Raw genomic sequence first — 19,162 nt, 5'->3', positions numbered from 1 at the left:
CTAGCCGGATGATACTCATTGTCTAGGCTCACACGTGAAGATCGGTAACTTGGGTTAGGTCCTGGAGGGTGGGGGGGATGGTCTCTGTGAATCTGACCATGGTGAGAAAATTGGGACAGAGAAAAGTTTGCATTGTATTTAATGTTTGACCTCAACAAATAGAGTCACTCTTAGGGTAACAGCTGAAGTTCAGCGTGGCCGCCGACTCCACTTGGGAACGATGGAGCAGCTCTTCAGTTCTGATCACTTTTACTCTTAAATGATCTTGGCGGTCAGATAATTGATCTGCAATGGGAGGCTCTGCAGACTCAAATTATAGATGAGAAAAGGGAATGAGGAGGTGGGGAAGAAAGTGTTTAAAATTATTAAGGGAATGAATGAGGCAGAACCAGGAGCAAAGGCCCAGCAGTCATCATTATAAGTTTTAATAAGCACAAGCAAGATGTGACAACCCTCTGCATCCCTTCATTAAAGAGCTGCATATTAATGGAATGTGCTACAGCCAAATGTGCGGTGAATAATCTTCTATGATTCTTTTCCGAGAGATCTGGACAAAATCCTGATGAGGGAATGAGTGAAAGGATAGGGTTTTGGGGTGCTGGTGTAAGGCAGGTATCAAAGAGTCAAAAGGCCCAAACGAGGAGACTTCAAGCAGGAATCCAATGACTTTTTATTTATCCTGCCTCCTCTTTTTGTTGAGTGACTGTCATTCTCTTTATACCCCAAATCTTTTCTCTGTATACCCTCCCACCCTCCTCATTGGGGTTATTCCCTGCAACCGAGAAGGCAAAGTGGGCAGCTTAGGCGTAGTACTTTCAAATGCGGCCAGGAGGGATTTGAGTGCAGCCCAACAGAGGCTCTTCATCCTAATTTCCCTCCCTGGTGAGGTGAGGCGGCACCGGCTGGAAGGCCTGGTGTTTTCCTGCAGTGCTGCAACTGGGCTCGGGAAGTCAGCGAAGCCGGCAATCGAACCTGTGACTCAACCTGTGTGATGCCATGCGTTGGTGCTTCAGTGTAGAAGGCTTTCCCTCCTACAGAAACGGGGGAAAAAAGACAAGCGCAAGAATTCTGACCAGCAACCTTTTTTGCAGCTTTATTACAGAGTACATTGCGCACACATTAAAGGACAAGGGTAGTCATTGGTTCATGCAGTGCATTAGTAAATCTCATACAGATTATGCAGTCAAAGCCTTTAAACGAGGAAATTGGGACTGTAATCTCAAACCACGTGTTGCTTTTTGCAAATTTAAATAACAATAAACAAAAGTTGCAATAATTCTGAGCAAGTGTTATTTTTGCTGAATGACCATCCCGAATTTGGAGTTAGCCCCACTTGCACTGTCAGAGTCTGCTGCTTCTATTGGCAAAATTCATAATAAGTTGGGGTGTATGGGATATTTGTGTTGCATTATTTTTCACTTGCATTCAGATTTGTTGTGGCATGTACAAGTTAAAAAGGGGATCAGCACCATTTTTGGAGGGCATGCCCCTTTAATTGGCCTATACATACCAGAGATAAAAAAAATGATTTTTGTAAAGCTCCTACAAAACTCTCCAACTTATTCTGATCCTTTTATAAATACTTCAGTTTATCCCATGTGATATGTCTGATCTAAAGGCCCTGTTACCGTGTGGCTTGGCGCAGTTCAGGTTTTGTAAGTGACACACCGAGAGAGGGGTGGGGGGGGGGGAAACCCTCCTTCTCCCACTCACTGTCCCACCATTGCATTTGAAGTCTGCAGCTGGTCTCCTGCGGGCCGAATGGATCCAAGGAGATAGTTCCAAAGGCAGAACTATATTAAAAAGCAGGTCGCCACTGCCACTGTAAAAGGTTGGTCAAGTGATTTACATTGTGCGTGCTGTAAACAGCAGGATAAGGCTTGAAAATCATCTCAACACAAGACAAGCCTTAAACTTTGTGATGATTTCCTTCGTGTATGGGACCCACTCATCTGCATCTGTTTCTTATGCAAAACTCTTCATTGGCTGGAGGCCCTCCATCAAATAAGGTGTCTGCTTTTCATTTGCACATTTTAGCACAAATCCCTCACCTTTCAAACCCACCTCATAATCATCAATCTCCCAGATGACACAATAATAAAACGCAATCAAATGAGAAATATATCTAAGAGTTCAAATAGTCCCAAGTTTTGTGTAAATGTCCTTTATTAATCGGGGCCAAGCACATATAATCTAATCTCAGTACAGCTCAGTAGGGACTCTAACCTTATTTTCACCCATTCATTTGAATGGAATTTGCCTAATCGTGTAACCCAGTCATTTACATGAAACTCCCTGTTCTTATACAATTAAGCACCAGGTCTGTGCATGTCCATATCTCTATTCACTCAAGTAAGATGTCCGCTGTAATTCACAGATCAGCTGATATTTAATAATCCAAGACAAACCTGTTCTGTCGAGTTTATCAATTTTTAAAAAAAGTTTTTCGATCCATTCTCTTCCCCCCCCCAACCGCTCCTGAACTTACGGTTCCACAGATAAGCAGCCGCCCTCTGATACCAAGTGGCTATTTCACAACTGTGAAGCTCAGTGACTGTCGGCAGGCTATTCAACTGGAGGGAGCATCACAACTGAGCCCCGCCTGAGTTTTCTTTCCTTAGAATGGGGAGTTTTTGAAGGCGAGGCAGGGCAATGCCGGAGAATGAAACATTCCCCACCTTGGGCACCCAGAATCAGCATCAAGTGATCCCAAGTCAGGTATGGCAGGGATTAGATGTAGAGTAACGCTCCCTCTACGTTGCGCAGCAATAAAGCTTAGCCCCAACCTAAGTTAAGAGTCCTCTATTGCACCACTGTGTCACGTTTTCATTTTTCACATTCTGCCCTTAATCTCTGAGTGAGCTTAATCTCCAAATTTAGCACAAACTACAAGCCCATTTGGACTCTCGTGACTAATCTTCAGATGTCCAATATTGGATTCAATTAGTGCAAATTTTGCAGCATTGACATTTCCCATGCCATTTTGAAAAAAATTAATAGGATAATATAATTTACTTATTCAATGTACTAACGGCACACGTAGCAGAATATCAACACTGCAGCAACGTAGGCTTTTATTTTATTGGCAGGTTGTCCTTTTTATGATCTCTTACCAAAATGTCAACTGGACACTGTTGCCAACTTAGAGGGCACTGTGTCAAAAATCTCCTGACTGATTTTAAGTTGGCATCTTTGGGCGTGTGGGTTTGCCAGTTGTTAATAAAGGAGGACTGTACTGCATAACGGGACTGTGTGTGGTTGGGCAAAATGGCCACAGTCATAAGAAACAAATGGCGCTGCTAGAAGTCAGCTGATCATTGTGGTGGTCCAACCTTCCGAGTTGAAGGAGGAAGCACAGGAATATTAGCACGAGGTAGCCCCGCCAGATCCCAAAGGAGGAAAAAATGGGGGTGGAGTGTGTCATTTCCATCTGATTTGTCTTAATTTTGAGTTTGAGTTTTAATCGGGCAGCAAAACGGAAAGCAGACCCACAAGAAGAAAACTCTGTCCAACAAAGAACTTGCCCTGGTACTACTCTGAAGGCAACAAGGTACAATAGTGCCACCTTAACCGTCATAATCTATGTACACGTTTCACCACTAATGGACTTGAACAGTTGAACACACACTAAATACAATGGTAAATTGCCTTTGAGCCTATCTGCAATTCTAAATAGGATGGAGTTGCTCTTTACTAAGTCCCCATTTTTGGCTGGGTCTTTAGACTGTGGTGATCTTCTTGTCCTTGGTGGCTTGTTTGATAGCAGCCTGTTCACAGATGATCTCTTTGAGCCGCTGCAGACGCATGTTCTGTGTGGTCTGATCTCCGACACCAGTCTGGCTGCGGTGGAGGAGGCTTAGGGCGTTGATGTACTCCAGTTCTGTATACTTCACCCCTTGGTCCACCACTAGGTTCAGCAGCTCGTCTGGATTGTTGTACAGCATCTCATAGTACTGTCTGTGTATAAAAGACACATAGCAATCCAAAATTAAAGGCACCCGATGCACTGCCAATAACTTCACGTCATATCATAGAATCATACAGCACACGAGGACGACATTCGACCCATCGTGCCTGTGCCAGCTCTCTGAAAGAGCTATCAATTAGTCCCATATCTTAAAGGTTCTAGGTAACAAGACAGGTACAAATGAGGAAGACCATTAGGCCCATCCTAGAGTATCTGTCTAAAAAAAAAATACAGCCATAGCATTAAATGATTCCAGGGTCTTTGCCTCACTACCCCACCCAGAAGTTCATTCCAAGAGTTGATCACCCTTTTATGTGAAAGACTTCCCGATATCAGTCTAAATTTGCCTTGCATTAGTTTGAACTTTGTTTTATGGTTATAGTTTAATTTAAGGAAGTGTTCCAGAGTTTCTTTTCTATACCATTTGAATGCTCCGATGAGGTACCCTCTCAGTCACCTCCTTTCACGGATGAAGAGCCTAAGTTCTTCAGTCATTCCTCATAACTCAGTCGCCTGACACTAAGGGCATGATTTTAATTTGGAACCCGGAACTCAGCGGGTGGGTAGATTTTCATACGGGAAACCCGGAAGTCAAATGAGTGCGTCGGAATCTGCGATTGCAATTCAGTTGAAGGCAATTATTTTTGCTTCTGGGTTTCCTGCACGTCAGCTTGCCAGATTGATAGGCTAGCTGCCTTTTGGGAGGGGAAACAGCCGGGGAGTGGATGTCAGGTAAGTCTGAGGTGGGGGAGAGGGGGGTTCTCCAGGTTTAAATCACAACCAGCAATTTCTGATATGGGGTGATTGGGGATGAATGAAAGTTTGTGATCCAGTGCCAGAATTTCTGCTCAGTGGTGGGGAGGAGAAGGTTTGTTGTCCTATCCTGGATTTCCAATGGATGTTTACTCTTTGCAGGTTATACATCTTGCAGTATTTTTAAGGTACCTTACATTTCCTTATGTTTAAAAAGAACTTTAGTTTTTTTTATTACTGACCATATATTGATGGAGAGAAGCCAGCAGACAACATATACCAATATTAAACAAGGAAAGACCTGCAGCCAACCTACTGAAGTTGAGCAGGGAGTCAATGGGAGCCACCAGCATCTCATACCCACTGCAGTACATGCTGGTCTCCATTGAGGCTGCACGGGGAGGGGGGCATGAAGACCTGGCTCCAGATTCAGGCCAGGAATAAGGAACATACACCAGGGTGAGCGGCAGACAAGCGATTTGATGATCAGTGCAATATAAGTAACGTTCATATTTTGAAATTCCTAACAGCACCAGCACTAGCATCAACATTAAAAGATGAAAAGCATAACGGATGTCCCTGGCAGTTATTTTTTGCTGCATATGGGAAATGTGGTGAATTCAATCAAAGGACCTGTCAACCACTGCCGAGGGAAGACTCAGCTGAGGAAAAAGAAGGACCTTTAGGAACTCTGCTGTGGAAAGTAGATTTATTAGAGCAGATATGACAGAGGAGGAGAAAATTAGAGAAAGGGATGAAGTATTTACTGGAAGTGGGGTGGGAAGAAACACAATCCAAATGGTTGTGGGAGTCCGAACTTGTAATAAATATCTATGGAAAGTCTATTGCCAAAGATGGAGAGAGAGAAAGCCAGAAAATAGAATGAGATGGACCACACAAAGGTAAAGAATGGATGAGAAATGGAAAAATATTTGGAGTGCTAGAATTTATATCAGCAAAATAGCCAAGTTTTTATAAAATTTTATGATTCAAGTAACTTGACTGCAGAATATTCCAATTTCTCAAATTTTGTCATCATTCTTAAAAATGTAAATTTGTGCACATACTCAAGATTGGTTCAGGATGTTAACAATTGATTACTTTCTGAATTTTTAAGATTGATTAGGGACCCAACACAAAGAACTCTCAGCCAAACGTTTGCCTGAGAACTGAGAGACCAGCTACAATGCCTGAGCTTTTATTGAGAAGTGTCAATCACGGCTTTAAAGGGCCAAATTAACTTCGGCTGTATCTCGCCTCCGCTTCAATGGCGAGATGCAGATGCCATGGGAAACACGGGTAGGTGAAGTAAAATTTGTTTCAGGTTCAGAATCAATAAAAAATGACCTACCTCAAGTATTTCAATCCGGTAAATTGCCTCTGCATCGGCAGTAATTGGGGACATGACTTCCGGGTTTCGGCTGTGCGCGTGCATTCAAACGCACCCACGTTACACCTGGAAGTGGGCGTGTTGGAGCCAGTTGCGGTCGCTCTTCAAGAAGCTGTTATTTTAACCTCCCACCCACCCCCAACCCACCCGTTCTTCGGGGTTAAAATTACCCCTCCAAGAATCAGCCTTGTGGCGCTCTCTGCACTGCCTCGGGGGATTGATTGGTCTCCCTGGCATTTTGCTGACCATAACTGGACACAGTACCCAAGGTGCAATCTGACCCATCAACTGCTATGAAATCTGCTGTGTAAGTTGCTCTATGGTACAGTTACCTTTTCAAGAATAAGAAAAAGCCTATGCATTATACTAATGCATACGTCACTCCCTTATATTCACAGAACATATGGATAAACATAATGATGTCAGTATTACAATCATACATCAGAATGTATTGTATAATTTATAGGTACAGGAGCGTAGTATGTCAAAACACTTTTGGAAGTTCCTGAGAGATGTGATTAAGTGCTTTATAAATGTAAGTCTTTCTTTCCAGAGAGAAAATGCCAAATAAATGAGTGTAGTTGGTTTGCAAATTTTTTTTCTGATACCATAAGAATGCTGGTTTACTTAGAGATAAAGGATGCTGTCTACAAATAAAACCCTTTATAACTGGAGCCACCTTTAACTAAAATGCATATCTGATAGAAAATAAGGCTCTTTGGATAATTACAATAGAGCACAAAGTCTAAATAGGAAATCTTGGGGTAGAAAGGCCAATTATATTCACTCTTTCATATTTCATCATGTGATAAGATCACTGGAATCATCCATCAAATTTTGAACAGATTTTTTCCCCTCTGCTTGTACAAGCCAAAATGACCTGTCATAAATATTTATGAATAACCTCGCAGAAAAGAATGAAAAATTAACAGAATCGGTGTAGGGTTGAAACTCGTTTATGCAAAGTGTTCATGACCAAGGGCAATGCAGATTTTGAAGTTAGTCACAACTTTGTTGTGAAAATCTCTGCTCCCTTCATTTACTGGCAGAAAGCAAGCTTAGAGTTAGCAGAAATTAACCATTTCAGATCTGATTTTTAAAAAACTTTAACATGCATTAAGCATCACCCAGTTTGTTGACATTGGGTTCACATGGTGCGTTACTCATGGATATTCTATGGCTTTAAGGTCCTTGCCTCCATTTTCAAATTATACTATGGTCTCGCCCCATCTTTTCTGGGTAATCTCCTTCAGCTGGTATGACCCAGCCCGCACTCCCTGCTCTTGCAAATCTGTATCATTGCCCAGCCCTCACGACCCCATCGGAATGCTCTAGCCTTACTGCAATTCTCACTTCAAAAGCCTTCTTAAAAAAAAAAATTTTTAGTCGCCCAAGTCCCCCTCTCAATCTTTTCCTGCGTCTTACTTGGCCTCCTCCTCTATCCCTTGTTCTAATATGTGAAGAGCATTATAAAAATTCAAACTGCTATTGAGTTCTTTGGCCAGGCACGGGTGGCACTGTGCAAGGGAAGGTTGGAGCGAATAGTTAGCTGTGACTCTGTAGGAAATGAAGAGGTGAGTGGGCATGCTGGGCTGGTGGATTCCCTCTAGAAAGAAAGACTTGCATTTATAAAGCGCCTTTCATGACCTCAGGACGTCCCAAAGCGATTTACAGCCAATGAAGTACTTTTTGAAGTGTAGTCACTGTGGTAATGTACGAAACACGGCAGCCAATTTGCACACAGCAAGATCCCAAACAGCAGCGAAATAAATGACCAGATCGTATGTTTTAGAAGTTGGTTGAGGGATAAATATTGGCCAGGACACCGGGAGAACTCTTCTGCTCTTCTTCGAATGGTGCCATAGGATCTTTTATGTCCACCCGAGAGGGCAGACAAGGCCTTGGTTTAATATCTCATCCGAAAGATGGCATGAGTGCAGCACTCCCTCAGTGCTGCACTGAAGTACCAGCCTACATTATATGCTCAAGTCTCTTGAGTGGGACTTAAATCCACAACCTTCTGACTCAGAGGTGAAAGTGCTAACCACTGAGCCAAGGTTGACACCTAAACCACAGGGTTCAAGGGCGAGCTATAGCTCTCTTCCCACCGTGCTGATTGGGCATTTTTATTGGGGGGCGGGGGGCACTGGCATGTTTCAAAGCTGTGTAAGCCTCTAGGAAGAGATCCAGGTTGTCTGCTACTTCCAGGCAGAGGCTGCTGAGGTAGCAGGTGCTCAGCATTATTTGCTGTAGGAACAACTGTGTTTCCCCCAAATTGAGTCGCTCGGATATCCTAGACTGACTGACACAGTCTGGACTTTCTTTATAACTTCTTAGGTGAATTTTTCAGTTCATCAAGCGGACAGGTAACACCGCTTAGTTATACTTCTGGTATTCAGTGTCAGCGTCACCAATCATAATCAAGTACAGACTAAGTTTATATCTTCATTTCCTATAGGTCCTGAGTGCGACTGCCAGTTTATCGGCAGAAGGGTCAGTAACCAGAGGACACAGATTTAAGGTAGAGTTGGCAGAAGAACCAGAGGTGGCAGGAGGGAAAAAAAATTATGCAGCAAGTTGTTTTGATCTGGAATGAACTGCCTGAAAGGGTGGTGGAAGCAGATTCAATAATAACTTTCAAAAGGGAATTGGATAAATACTTGTAGGGGAAGAAACTGCACGTTTATGGGGAAAGGGCAGGGGAGTGGGATTGATTGGATAGCTCTTTCAAAGAGCTGGAACAGGCACAATGTGCCAAATGGCCTCCTTCTGTGCTGTATCATTCTATAATTCTAGGGCTAACTGGTTCTGAACTGTTAGCATTTCTGTGTTATGGACATGTACCCACTAGGAACGGGCTTGATGAGCTGAGAGGCCTTTTTTCATTCTAAGCATTTTCACATCTGAAATTAATTTTATTAGGGACCCTTTTATCAACAGAGAGGCAATTTACCATCAGTTCCACCAGTTTAAGGGTGCACTTTCACATTGGTGCATACCCCAAACTGCTTTGCATTTATGCAAAAAGGGGCATTATAACTTAGATCGGATCAGCCATGATCATATTGAATGGCGCTGCAGGCTCGAAGGGCCGAATGGCCTACTCCTGCTCCTATTTTCTATGTTTACCTAAATACACTAATGCCATGAAATACGACAATCATCTCCTCCCTCAGGAAGCTGCTCCGTTTGGTGCTTTAAACTTGCACCAAACGGAGTATAACTTCAATCTGGTGTGAAGCCACATCTTAAAAGTATCCAGGCAGATCCATTAGCTTTTCAGGAACTTTTAAAACTTAGTATAGAATTGTTTTAACTTAAGGAGAAAGCAGGCACTCCCTCCATTTGCTCCTAATATTACAAGTTAACCGCCGAGGGAGAGGAGCTCTGCGTATTCATGGCAGCAGACATATGCAGTGCTCCACTGTCCCACTGTCACTTTATCTCAGTGACAGACAGATTAGCACAATGTAATAAGAATGTGCCGTAGTGCATTGCAGGCAGCAGATGCTGGTCTCAGATCAACAATCGTCGGTCCCAATGCTGTTTGCGGGATCTTGCTGTGCATAAATGAGGATATTAAAAAGGTTTACACTTAAGTAAAATGTCCAAAACACTTGCCATACAATGAATTACTTTATGTAGGCAAATGCAGCAGCCATTTTGTGCACAGTTAAGTCTCACAAACAGAAATGAGATGAATGATCTTTTAATTTGTTTGTTGGAGGGGTAATGTTGGCTAGGATACTACAAGAACTCTATATCCTTCTTTGAAAAGTGATATTAGATGGTTAATGTCCACTAGCAGGCAGGTCTTAATTTAATGTCTCATCTGAAGTACTCCCTCAGTATGCCCGGAAGTGCCAACCTAGATTGTGCGCTCAAATCCTGGGATAGGACTGGACCACAACCTCCTGACTCAAGGACCAGAGTTTATCCACTGAGACAAGCTGACATCTGTGGGGCCAAAGTGTGATTCCAGCTTATGTGAGGTGAGAGTACAAGGTTGCAATGCAGTGATCTGCCTACTCCTTCTTGCTTTTGTCTGTTAACTATCCACAAAACGGGAGCAGTTTTGATTTTTTTTCTTATTGCTGTTTGAACCTGTCCAATAGTGAAGAAAGCAGCGCAAACAGAAATCTAGTTTGCTGCTGTGTGCTCTTGTCTTCCGCAGAAATGGAACTATAGGTTGTTGCCGTGAAAAACTGACATCCTTAACTTTAATGCCGGGCAGCAAAAGATTGCCCGTGCTAGCGTGTAGATGATAACCTCCAGGTTCACAGGTCATAAAAACCTACATGAACATGCTGCGTTTAATGGTAAATTCACAACTGGGTGACGGAGAGGGTTAATGCTTAATGCAGACACTAAGACGGATGTTATCTTTCTCTACATCATTAGGGGCAGAACTACAATTTGGTTATGATTGTAAGATGTGGTTTAATTTGTCTTAAACTGCAAAATATATAGTCCTTAAGGGCTGCATGAAATATTCACATCCATTAAATACCGTAATACAGGAAAATACTGATTAGTGATATTTTACGATGTCAAACATTGAAAGTCCAGCTTATTTGAAGGTGGAACTAGCAGTGGCAATATATGCTTAGAATTCGGGGCACAGACAGTGAAATGGAATATTCTGGCATTGCAAATAAATTAGAGCAAATTTACTGGGTTGTTTTGCAAATACATTTGGCTCAGATGAATAAAATATCACAGGGCTAGTTTGAAGCATTATGCTAAATGCAAATTTCACATTTAAACATCAACATAATGAATTTAAACCAAGGACGGCACACTCTCAGCAAAATAACCTACTGTGATGAATAATTAAAATTGCCATTCAGCCTTCCTTTTTATGTCTACATTTGGGGGAAAGAAATCTGAGATTTAATGTTCATTTTTTTTGCATAGCTGATACATCTGGCTGGTAAATCGGAAGAAATGAACATGCATGGATTAAATCAGTAAGAAAATGTGATTGTCATTTAATCCCCTGTCAGCAGTCCACCAGCACCAGTGTCAAATATTTTCATTTTTCAAATTATCTCTGCAGTCATGAAGATGCCATATAGGAACATATTTAGATCTCATTCTGTGGTAACTATCATTTTAAATATTTTTGGGGTATCCACTAACTCTGCTTTTCTGCTTGCATGTGAGAAAAAATTATACTTTTACTGAATCTAATCTAGCCTTTTGCTTTGTTTTTGAGAGAGACCATTTTCCAAGGTCAGGATTGGTATTACACCATAGAATGCACAATATATTCTTCTTTTGCTAGAGTGTAGCTATGTCCCACTAAGGCCACAAAATCTAATATTAAGCAATATGAGTTTAATTGAGTAGAATAATACAGCACAGAAGGCGGCCATTCGGCCCATCATGCCTGTGCCAGTTCTTTGAAAGAGCTGTCCAATTTAGTCCCACACCCCAGCTTTTTCCCCATAACCCTGCAAATTAGTCCTCTTCAAGTACATGTCCAATTGCCTTTTGAAAGTTCCTATGGAATCTGCTTTCACCAACCTTTCAGGGAGCGCGTTCCAGATCTTAACAACCCTCAACGTGAAAAAATGTCTCCTCATTTCCCCTCTAGTTTTTTTGCTAATTATTTTAAATCTATGACCTCTGGTTACCGACCCACTTGCCAGAGGAAACAGTTTCTCCCTACTTGCTCCATCAAAACCGTTTATTATTTTGAATACCTCAATGAGGTCTCCCCTTATCCTTCTCTGCTCTAAGGAGAACAATCCCAGCTTCTTCAATCTTTCCATATTCTAACTGAAGTCCCTCATCCCTGGTATAATCCTGGTAAACCTCCTCGGTACCCTCCAAGGCCTTAACATCCTTCCTAAAGTGTGGGGCCCAGAATTGTATACAATACTTCAGCTGAGGCCTAACTAGTGATTTGTAAAGGTTTGGCATGACTTTCTTGTTTTTGTATTCAATGCCCCTATTTACAAAGCCAAGTATCCCATATGCTTTTTTAACTGCCTTATCAACTTGCCCTGCTACCTTCAAAGATTTATGAATATGTACCCCCAGGTCCCTCTGCTCTTGCACACCCCTCAAAATTGTACCACTTGGATAATACTGTCTCTCCATGTTGTTCCTTCCAAAGTGCAGTACTTCACACATCTGCATTAAATTGCATTTGCCATGTGTCTGCCCAATTTACCAGTCTGTCTACGTCCTGCTGAAGTCTGCTACTATCCTGCTCACTATTTACCACATTGCCAAGTTTTGTATCATCTGCATACTTAAAAATTGTACTCCCTATACCCAAGGAGATAGATAGATTTCTAGACACAGAAGGCATAAAGGAGTATGGGGAGAGAGCGGGAATATGGTATTGAGATAGAGGATCAGCCATGATCACAGCGAATGGCGGAGCAAGCTCGAAGGGCCGAATGGCCTACTCCTGCTCCTGTTTTCTATGTTTCTATGTCCAGGTCATTTATATATAACAAGAAAATCAATGGTCCTAATATCGACTCCTGGGGGACCCCACTGCATACTTCTTTTTGTTCACCATTACTCTCTGCCTCCTATTCCTTAGCCAATTATGGACCCAAGTTACCAGCATCCCTTTGCTTCTATTTTTCAAATAAATCAGTTATATGGTACTTTATCAAATGTAGATTGGAAAATGTTTGTAAGTTTTAGGCTGAATAATCTACATATCTCACACTATGCGGCTGTTTCAGGGTTACATGGCATAGAACGTACAGCACAGAATCAAGCCATTCGGCCCAATTGGTCCATGCCAGTGTTTATGCTCCACACCAGCCTCCTTCCTCCCTACTTCATCTAACCCTATTAGGATTGAGTACTACTGATCTGAAATGCTGAATCCATTTGCAATAATGAGGTTGCACTAGGCCAGAATCATTTCAAATTTCTTAAAGAATTGTGTTTTTTTTTGAGGACAAGCTTCAGGTCAAACTGTTCTGACAATCTGAAACGACACCTAGTTACCCATCGCAACTAACAAAGTAACTCCTTCAGTTCTTATGGTTTTCTCCTGAGAGTGAAGTGGTCACTTCAGTTTAAAGAGGGTTTACCATACCAGACAAAGGACTATCCTTCCAGGAGAGCCATAGAAGCCCTGATGTAGTCTGTAAGCCTTTGTTTACCATCATGGTTAACTCTGAATTTAGTGCTTTGAAGCTGACTGTATTCTGACAGCACACTTACTGCACATTAAACACTTTCTAACCTTTCTGCTATGCCTTAATTTCTTCAAATTGTGACAGAATGTTATCCCAGGGTGTTGCTGCAAGCAGGAAGGGTACAGTTAAACTATCAGCTTCCTCCCCAAAGGACATTCAATGAATGCAAATAGCTCTAATGACAACTAATTACAAAGCCAATGAATATGTATTCCTCATCACAATACAAAGACCTGTGTCAGTTATTTGCTGCTGTTCTTTCTCCAATATGTCACCTGTCATAAAGTTGTCATTTCGCTCCTTTTTGTTTTTTCGCTGGAAGTTTCTCTCACAATGTGATTTCTGGAGGAAGCAAGCTCAGTAACAATCCACATAGAACTGCCCTGGTTAGCTTGTAAATACACTGTTTCTACCTCTCTCTCCTCCTTTAAGACACTCCTAAAACCTACTTCTTTGACCAAGATTTTGGTCACCTGTCCTAGTATCTCCTTATGTGGCACGGTATCAAATTTTGTCTGATAGCGTTCCTGTGAAGCGCCCTGGGACGTTTTACTACAATAAAGGCATTATATAAATGCAAGTTGTTGTTGTTGTTCTTTAATGGAAGTATTAGGTCTGATTCCCAGTCAGTGCCGAGTGAAGCTAGTTTTATACTGTGCTTAGTGGCATACGAGGGAGACTGACCGGGCCCTGACACATGGGTCCCAAGCAACCCACCGTGAACATGTCAGTTTCATTAAGGCTGGCAGGAATACCTGGTAAATTTGGGGCTTTCCAGCAGGCGGCCTTGGTGAATCAGTCAAGTTTACTCTGCAACTGCAACTGGCTCCTAACCTGCACTTTACTAAGTGTGATGTAGAAACAGCTTTAGCTGATCGCACTCAGGGAGGCAGCTGAGGCGGAATTATTTGGATGAAGTGCCCGTGGGGCCTTGGTTTAATGTCAGCCTAGATTGTGAGCTCGACTCCTGAAGGGGGAGTTGGACATACAACCTGCATGAGAGAATGCTACTAAGTCATAGAATCATAGAATCATAGAAGTTACAACATGGAAACAGGCCCTTCGGCCCAACATGTCCATGTCGCCCAGTTTATACCACTAAGCTAGTCCCAATTGCCTGCACTTGGCCCATATCCCTCTATACCCATCTTACCCATGTAACTGTCCAAATGTAATAACGGTGGAGGTCTGGGCACATACTTGGTCAACCATGGATGATTCGTGGCATTTGAAAGACCAAGAAAGGGGAAGGATAGAAAATAGCTGAAGGAAAGAAAGATTTGCACTTATATAGCAACTTTCACAACCTCAGGGTGCCCCAAAAGCACTTTACAACCAAAGTACTTATGAAATGTATTCACTGTTGCAATGTAGGAAACGCAGCAGCCAATTTGCGCACAGCAAGATCCCACATACAGCAATGAATTATCAGCCTGGATTATGTGCTCAAGTCTCTGGAGTGAGGCTTGAACCCACAACCTTCTGACTCAGAGGCGGGAGTGCGAGCCACTGAGCCACAGCTGTCAAAAGTAAAACCTCTACTAAGAGCACGTTTCGTGCCTGTGGCTTGATATACACATTTTGGGTCTCAACTATGCCGTCTGAAAAGAGTGAGGTGGTGGGCAGAGGCCAGAAATTTTAACCAAAGAGAGACGGTGTAAAACAAAAATGGATCAATTGCAACTTGGTTTCTGTCTAGCTGGCAGGAGCCTAGCAGTGGTTCAACTTCCAGCCCCGTTTCTTACTCACCCAGTTATTGGGGGAGCTCCCTGTACAGCTTTTAAATTCATCTCATGACAAATCAAGGCACCCAAGTAAGGAGCAGCCATTGACCAATCAAACAGAAGTAAATCAATCGTGGTGCAATCACACGGCTCTCCTCCCCACACATCACCAGTCAATTAAAAATAATTTCAGGTCGGCACCCAGAGCTCCACCATCCTGCCTGCCCACTGGATGCAGAGGCACTACATGACTGAATCAGACTCCTCCAATGTTCCAGAAAGAGTGACTCTGGTGCTCATTTTACTCCTTGCCAAGTATACCAGGGAGCTTAACAGCAGCCGGTAAGAGAGACAGGATTTATCTAATTTCTCTGGTAAAACATGTAAAAATAGATATGTTGCAAATTTAATGCATCTCAAAATTATTCTTCTATACTGCAAGGGTCAATTCCTTAATTTTTTCAACTTTTAAAAAAAAAATCTTGTTTTTTCATCTGTCCTTTGCCCCCCAAAAAGAGGGACACACGGTATGAAACCCTTGCAGCCAGCAGCGGAGGGCGTGGACAAGAGGCGGACTGTAGTTTACCTTCGTGACCTGTTTCTTACCCACTGAGTTATGGGTGGAATTTGTTGATAAGAGTGTGGTGTTCACAGACCATTCCCATTATCTCCTGAGCTGCTCACTTGTTCATGCATAAAAGGGGAAGTGGTGTCGATCTGCTCTCGGTGTATTTCCTTGGCTTTCTCTCCCCCCGCCACCCATGGCAGGCGGCACAGCCAGGAATCAAAACTTGATGCTGGGGGGTGGGGGGGCTGCTATCTTCAACTAAGGACCCCTTTTCCAATGGCACAAACCTGATGCATATCCAGCCAGTAACTCTAATGTCACTCGTAGCCCAGCCTGTGTTTAGTTAATCCAACATATACCAAATAATATGACGTGCATACATCCTTTACTTTCACCACTTAATTTTAAAAAGGGAAATTTTAGATATTTGTGTAACCTCCTTGACTTTCCACTTCCTTTTCCCTAATTAATAGATCTGACAACTATCATCAAAATATAATTATCATTGCTCTTGGTTTTGCGAGTCCATCTGCTTTTTAAAAGTAACAAGGCCGAAAGCTATAATTAATTATTTTTTTTGATAGGATATGTGAATTATTGCAATAAAAACACAAATCAGCAGAATGCATTGGAAAGCCTACAGGAGGGAATGAAGCTTTAATTATTTCACATGGCATCTTCTGAAAGTGCAACCCAGCTGATGAGAACAACTCTTGGCCATGTTCAAAAGGCAATTACTCAGCGGATACGCGAACGTATGAAAGTCGTAGCATCAACGATGCAAGAAAAACAACTTAAAGCAGCACTGATATAGGAAAGAACGCATGCAGGTTAAAAAAAATAATAATATGCGGATATGCTTACTCCACATTGGTCAAGGCAAAGGGATATGAAAGGTTTAATATGTATTGAAAATCATTATTCATAAAATACCAAATTATCAGAAGGTGTAACTGCAATCAGAGCAATGCCCCCAGGTAAAACTGATTGAGTTAGATCGGGAAGGTTAAGTCTATTCCAGCAAAGGCTTTGTGTTTTTCAATGAGAAAGTTATTTTTCAGAGTGTTTTTGTGTACAGTATGATTAGGTGATAAGTGAGAAGGTGCACATGCAAAGATTTACCATGGCAAGGTTTTGTTTTTGATTGAGAAGTCCAAGTGAAAGACAAATGCCCACAGAGTAGGACACCAAGATTAAAAAGAGTGGGGTGAAGGATAGATAACTTAGGAACTTGCAATTTAGGTGATGCCAAGTTTGGAATTGGGGGTGGAAGCCTTAGAGTTTTGAGGTCCCGAGAAAGAATGAGTTATGGCGTGCGACAGTGTAATGAGTCTTGATTTCAAGACACTGAGGATGTGAAGAGGAGGAAGAATGTGGAGCTTAGCTGGAACAAGAGGAATGTTCAGGCGAGCAATGACTGCAGTATCAATAAAAGAGAGACAAGAAAGGCTGCAGTGGAGAGAGAAATTGGATTCTGGGGGTGAGAGAAGGCTAACTTATCAGGGAAAAGCTTTTTCTCATATTCTGTCCAAGAGCGTGAGAGAAATGTTGGAGGACCCTCCCCAGATTTGGCAGGGGATGAATCACTGAAGATTAAACCCTGATATGTGCACATCTTCAACATTACTGCTGCTGTTACGTTATGTTTTTAAAAAAACAAAACCATTCCCAAGGGATGTGTATGTATTTTTTGAAACAATGCTTTGTTAATAAATCACATTGCTGATATAGATCGTATACAGCCTGGCTTTGGTGCTGAAGCTGGTTGCCTGGCTGCCCTCTTGGCCGGGCAATGGCAAGTGATGCAGGCCGACCAAAAGAAAACAAAGTACTTTCAATGTTGAAGTGGTGGGATGGCTCAGTCTCTAGCGTGCTGGGCTCATTGCTCAAAGGTTATGCGTTTAAATTTCACTGAGGTCTTCGGAGCCTTCCAACTGTTTAAGATCAGTAAAAGCAGAAAGGAAGGGAAGGCCACACTACTACTCCTGGCTCACAAAGGGCATAGAAAGAGAGGCAGACACCACTTCCAGTCCTAGGAATATCCTTTGTCTTTTTGAAATATGGCTATTGTTCAATATTAATCTTAAGGAAAAGTTAATTGCTTATTACAAAATTACAGCAATATTACATTAGATTACTATTAACAGAACTAGCTATACAATGTCATCTGGACTTGTAGCTGTTTGTGTGTTTATCTAGGTACCTGTCAGATGCACCAGGGCAGTGAACAAGAGGGAACAGGTTGAGGGCTGTCAAGGGAAAATTTAGGACAGATATCAGGAAGTATTTCATTATGCAGCGGATGGCTAACAGCTGGAACAAGTTAACAAGAAGAGTTGTTGAGGCAAGACACTGGATTATTTAAGAAACAGCTAGACAGTGTAACGGGAAGATGATAGGATTGTCATTCTGAAAAGATGAGAACAAACAGTCTCAATGGCCTTCTTCATCCAAAACCTATCTTGTGATGATTATATTTCTTTACTGTACTATATGTTACCTTAGGGTGGAACCCATTGTAAACAACTTTTAGACACAACCGCTGTAAACTGTAATCTATCCATATAATAATATTTTGTGTCTGTCTGATTGTAGTGTCCCAAATTGCCTTCTGCTTGGCCCACGCTCGCCACAGGGCACCATCAGTCAAACGCGCTCCACAGAAAACACATTACACTTCCACATCAAAAAGTGAAAGTTTATCTAAGTAGAAATAACTAACCATTCGAACAAAATTGTAACTTAAAGCTCAAGTTGATGCAACTGTAAAGATATAAAAATATTCATTTTCTGACTGAAATTTTAACTTAGTTGACGATCTGCCCTTAGACAAGCCTGGAGCCCAATTTATGAGCAGGTTCACTCTTGGGTGTCAGCCCACTGAATGAAATTTTAAAAAAGAATTTCCACTGGCATTGGCAGGGGACGTCGACTAGTTTTATATATATATATATATATATATATATATGCAATCTCACTGGTGAAATGTAGGTCAATATTTTCCTCCTGGTACCGACCAATTTTGGGGAATTTTCTGCTAGAAGTGAAGTCAGCCATTGACTACATCATTCAAACTTGGGCGGGTGTATTCAAATGACATGATAACGGCTGAATGAAGTCACCAAGTCACAATGTTCATCATTATTGCCATAATAGTGCTGGGCACTAGGAATGCCAGGAAGGGGGATTGAGAGATTGAATATCCCCAGAGGACTGTAATCGATTGTACGCTGATCCCTATGGTTAGCACAATTCTTCGGCTGCCCCCGAGGAGCTAAATTTCAACCTCCCCCAGCAGAAGCAGGCTCTCCGAAGCAGGCGGGGATGCGGTGGGAAAGCTGCCAAAAACATGCTAATGAGGCTGACCCTGGGAAAGCAACTGGGGTCAGCTGGGGGACCAACAGGTGGTGGAAAGCCTTCCTTGCTGGTGGGACTCATGCCAAAGAGGGTTCTCCGGCAACCATACTTAGCCGCAAGGACAGTAGACATTTGTTATCTTTCCCCGCATCGAATGGGTCTCTGGAAGAGAAAGCCATAGACCGACAGATCACGTTTGCCATACTTGCTTCTTCCTCATGAAGCGTT

At 42.3% G+C, this 19,162-nt stretch overlaps 1 protein-coding gene across 1 annotated transcript in view; it reads right to left on the bottom strand.

The window, feature by feature from the left end:
* Window positions 1-1,066: 1,066 nt before the first annotated feature.
* exoc4 (exocyst complex component 4) overlaps window positions 1,067-19,162 on the bottom strand; it is a 394,720-nt gene continuing 376,624 nt past the window's right edge. The window contains 2 exon segments of the mRNA XM_068005175.1: window positions 1,067-3,799; window positions 3,801-3,957. Coding sequence (XP_067861276.1) covers window positions 3,581-3,799; window positions 3,801-3,957 — 376 coding nt within the window. The 3' untranslated portion in view covers window positions 1,067-3,580.

The sequence above is a fragment of the Heptranchias perlo genome, chromosome 24 (genome assembly GCF_035084215.1).
Source record: "Heptranchias perlo isolate sHepPer1 chromosome 24, sHepPer1.hap1, whole genome shotgun sequence".
In the NCBI taxonomy this organism is placed as follows: Eukaryota; Metazoa; Chordata; class Chondrichthyes; order Hexanchiformes; family Hexanchidae; genus Heptranchias; species Heptranchias perlo.
Note: the sequence above shows the minus strand (reverse complement) of the source record. Positions and strands in the feature narration are given on the sequence as shown.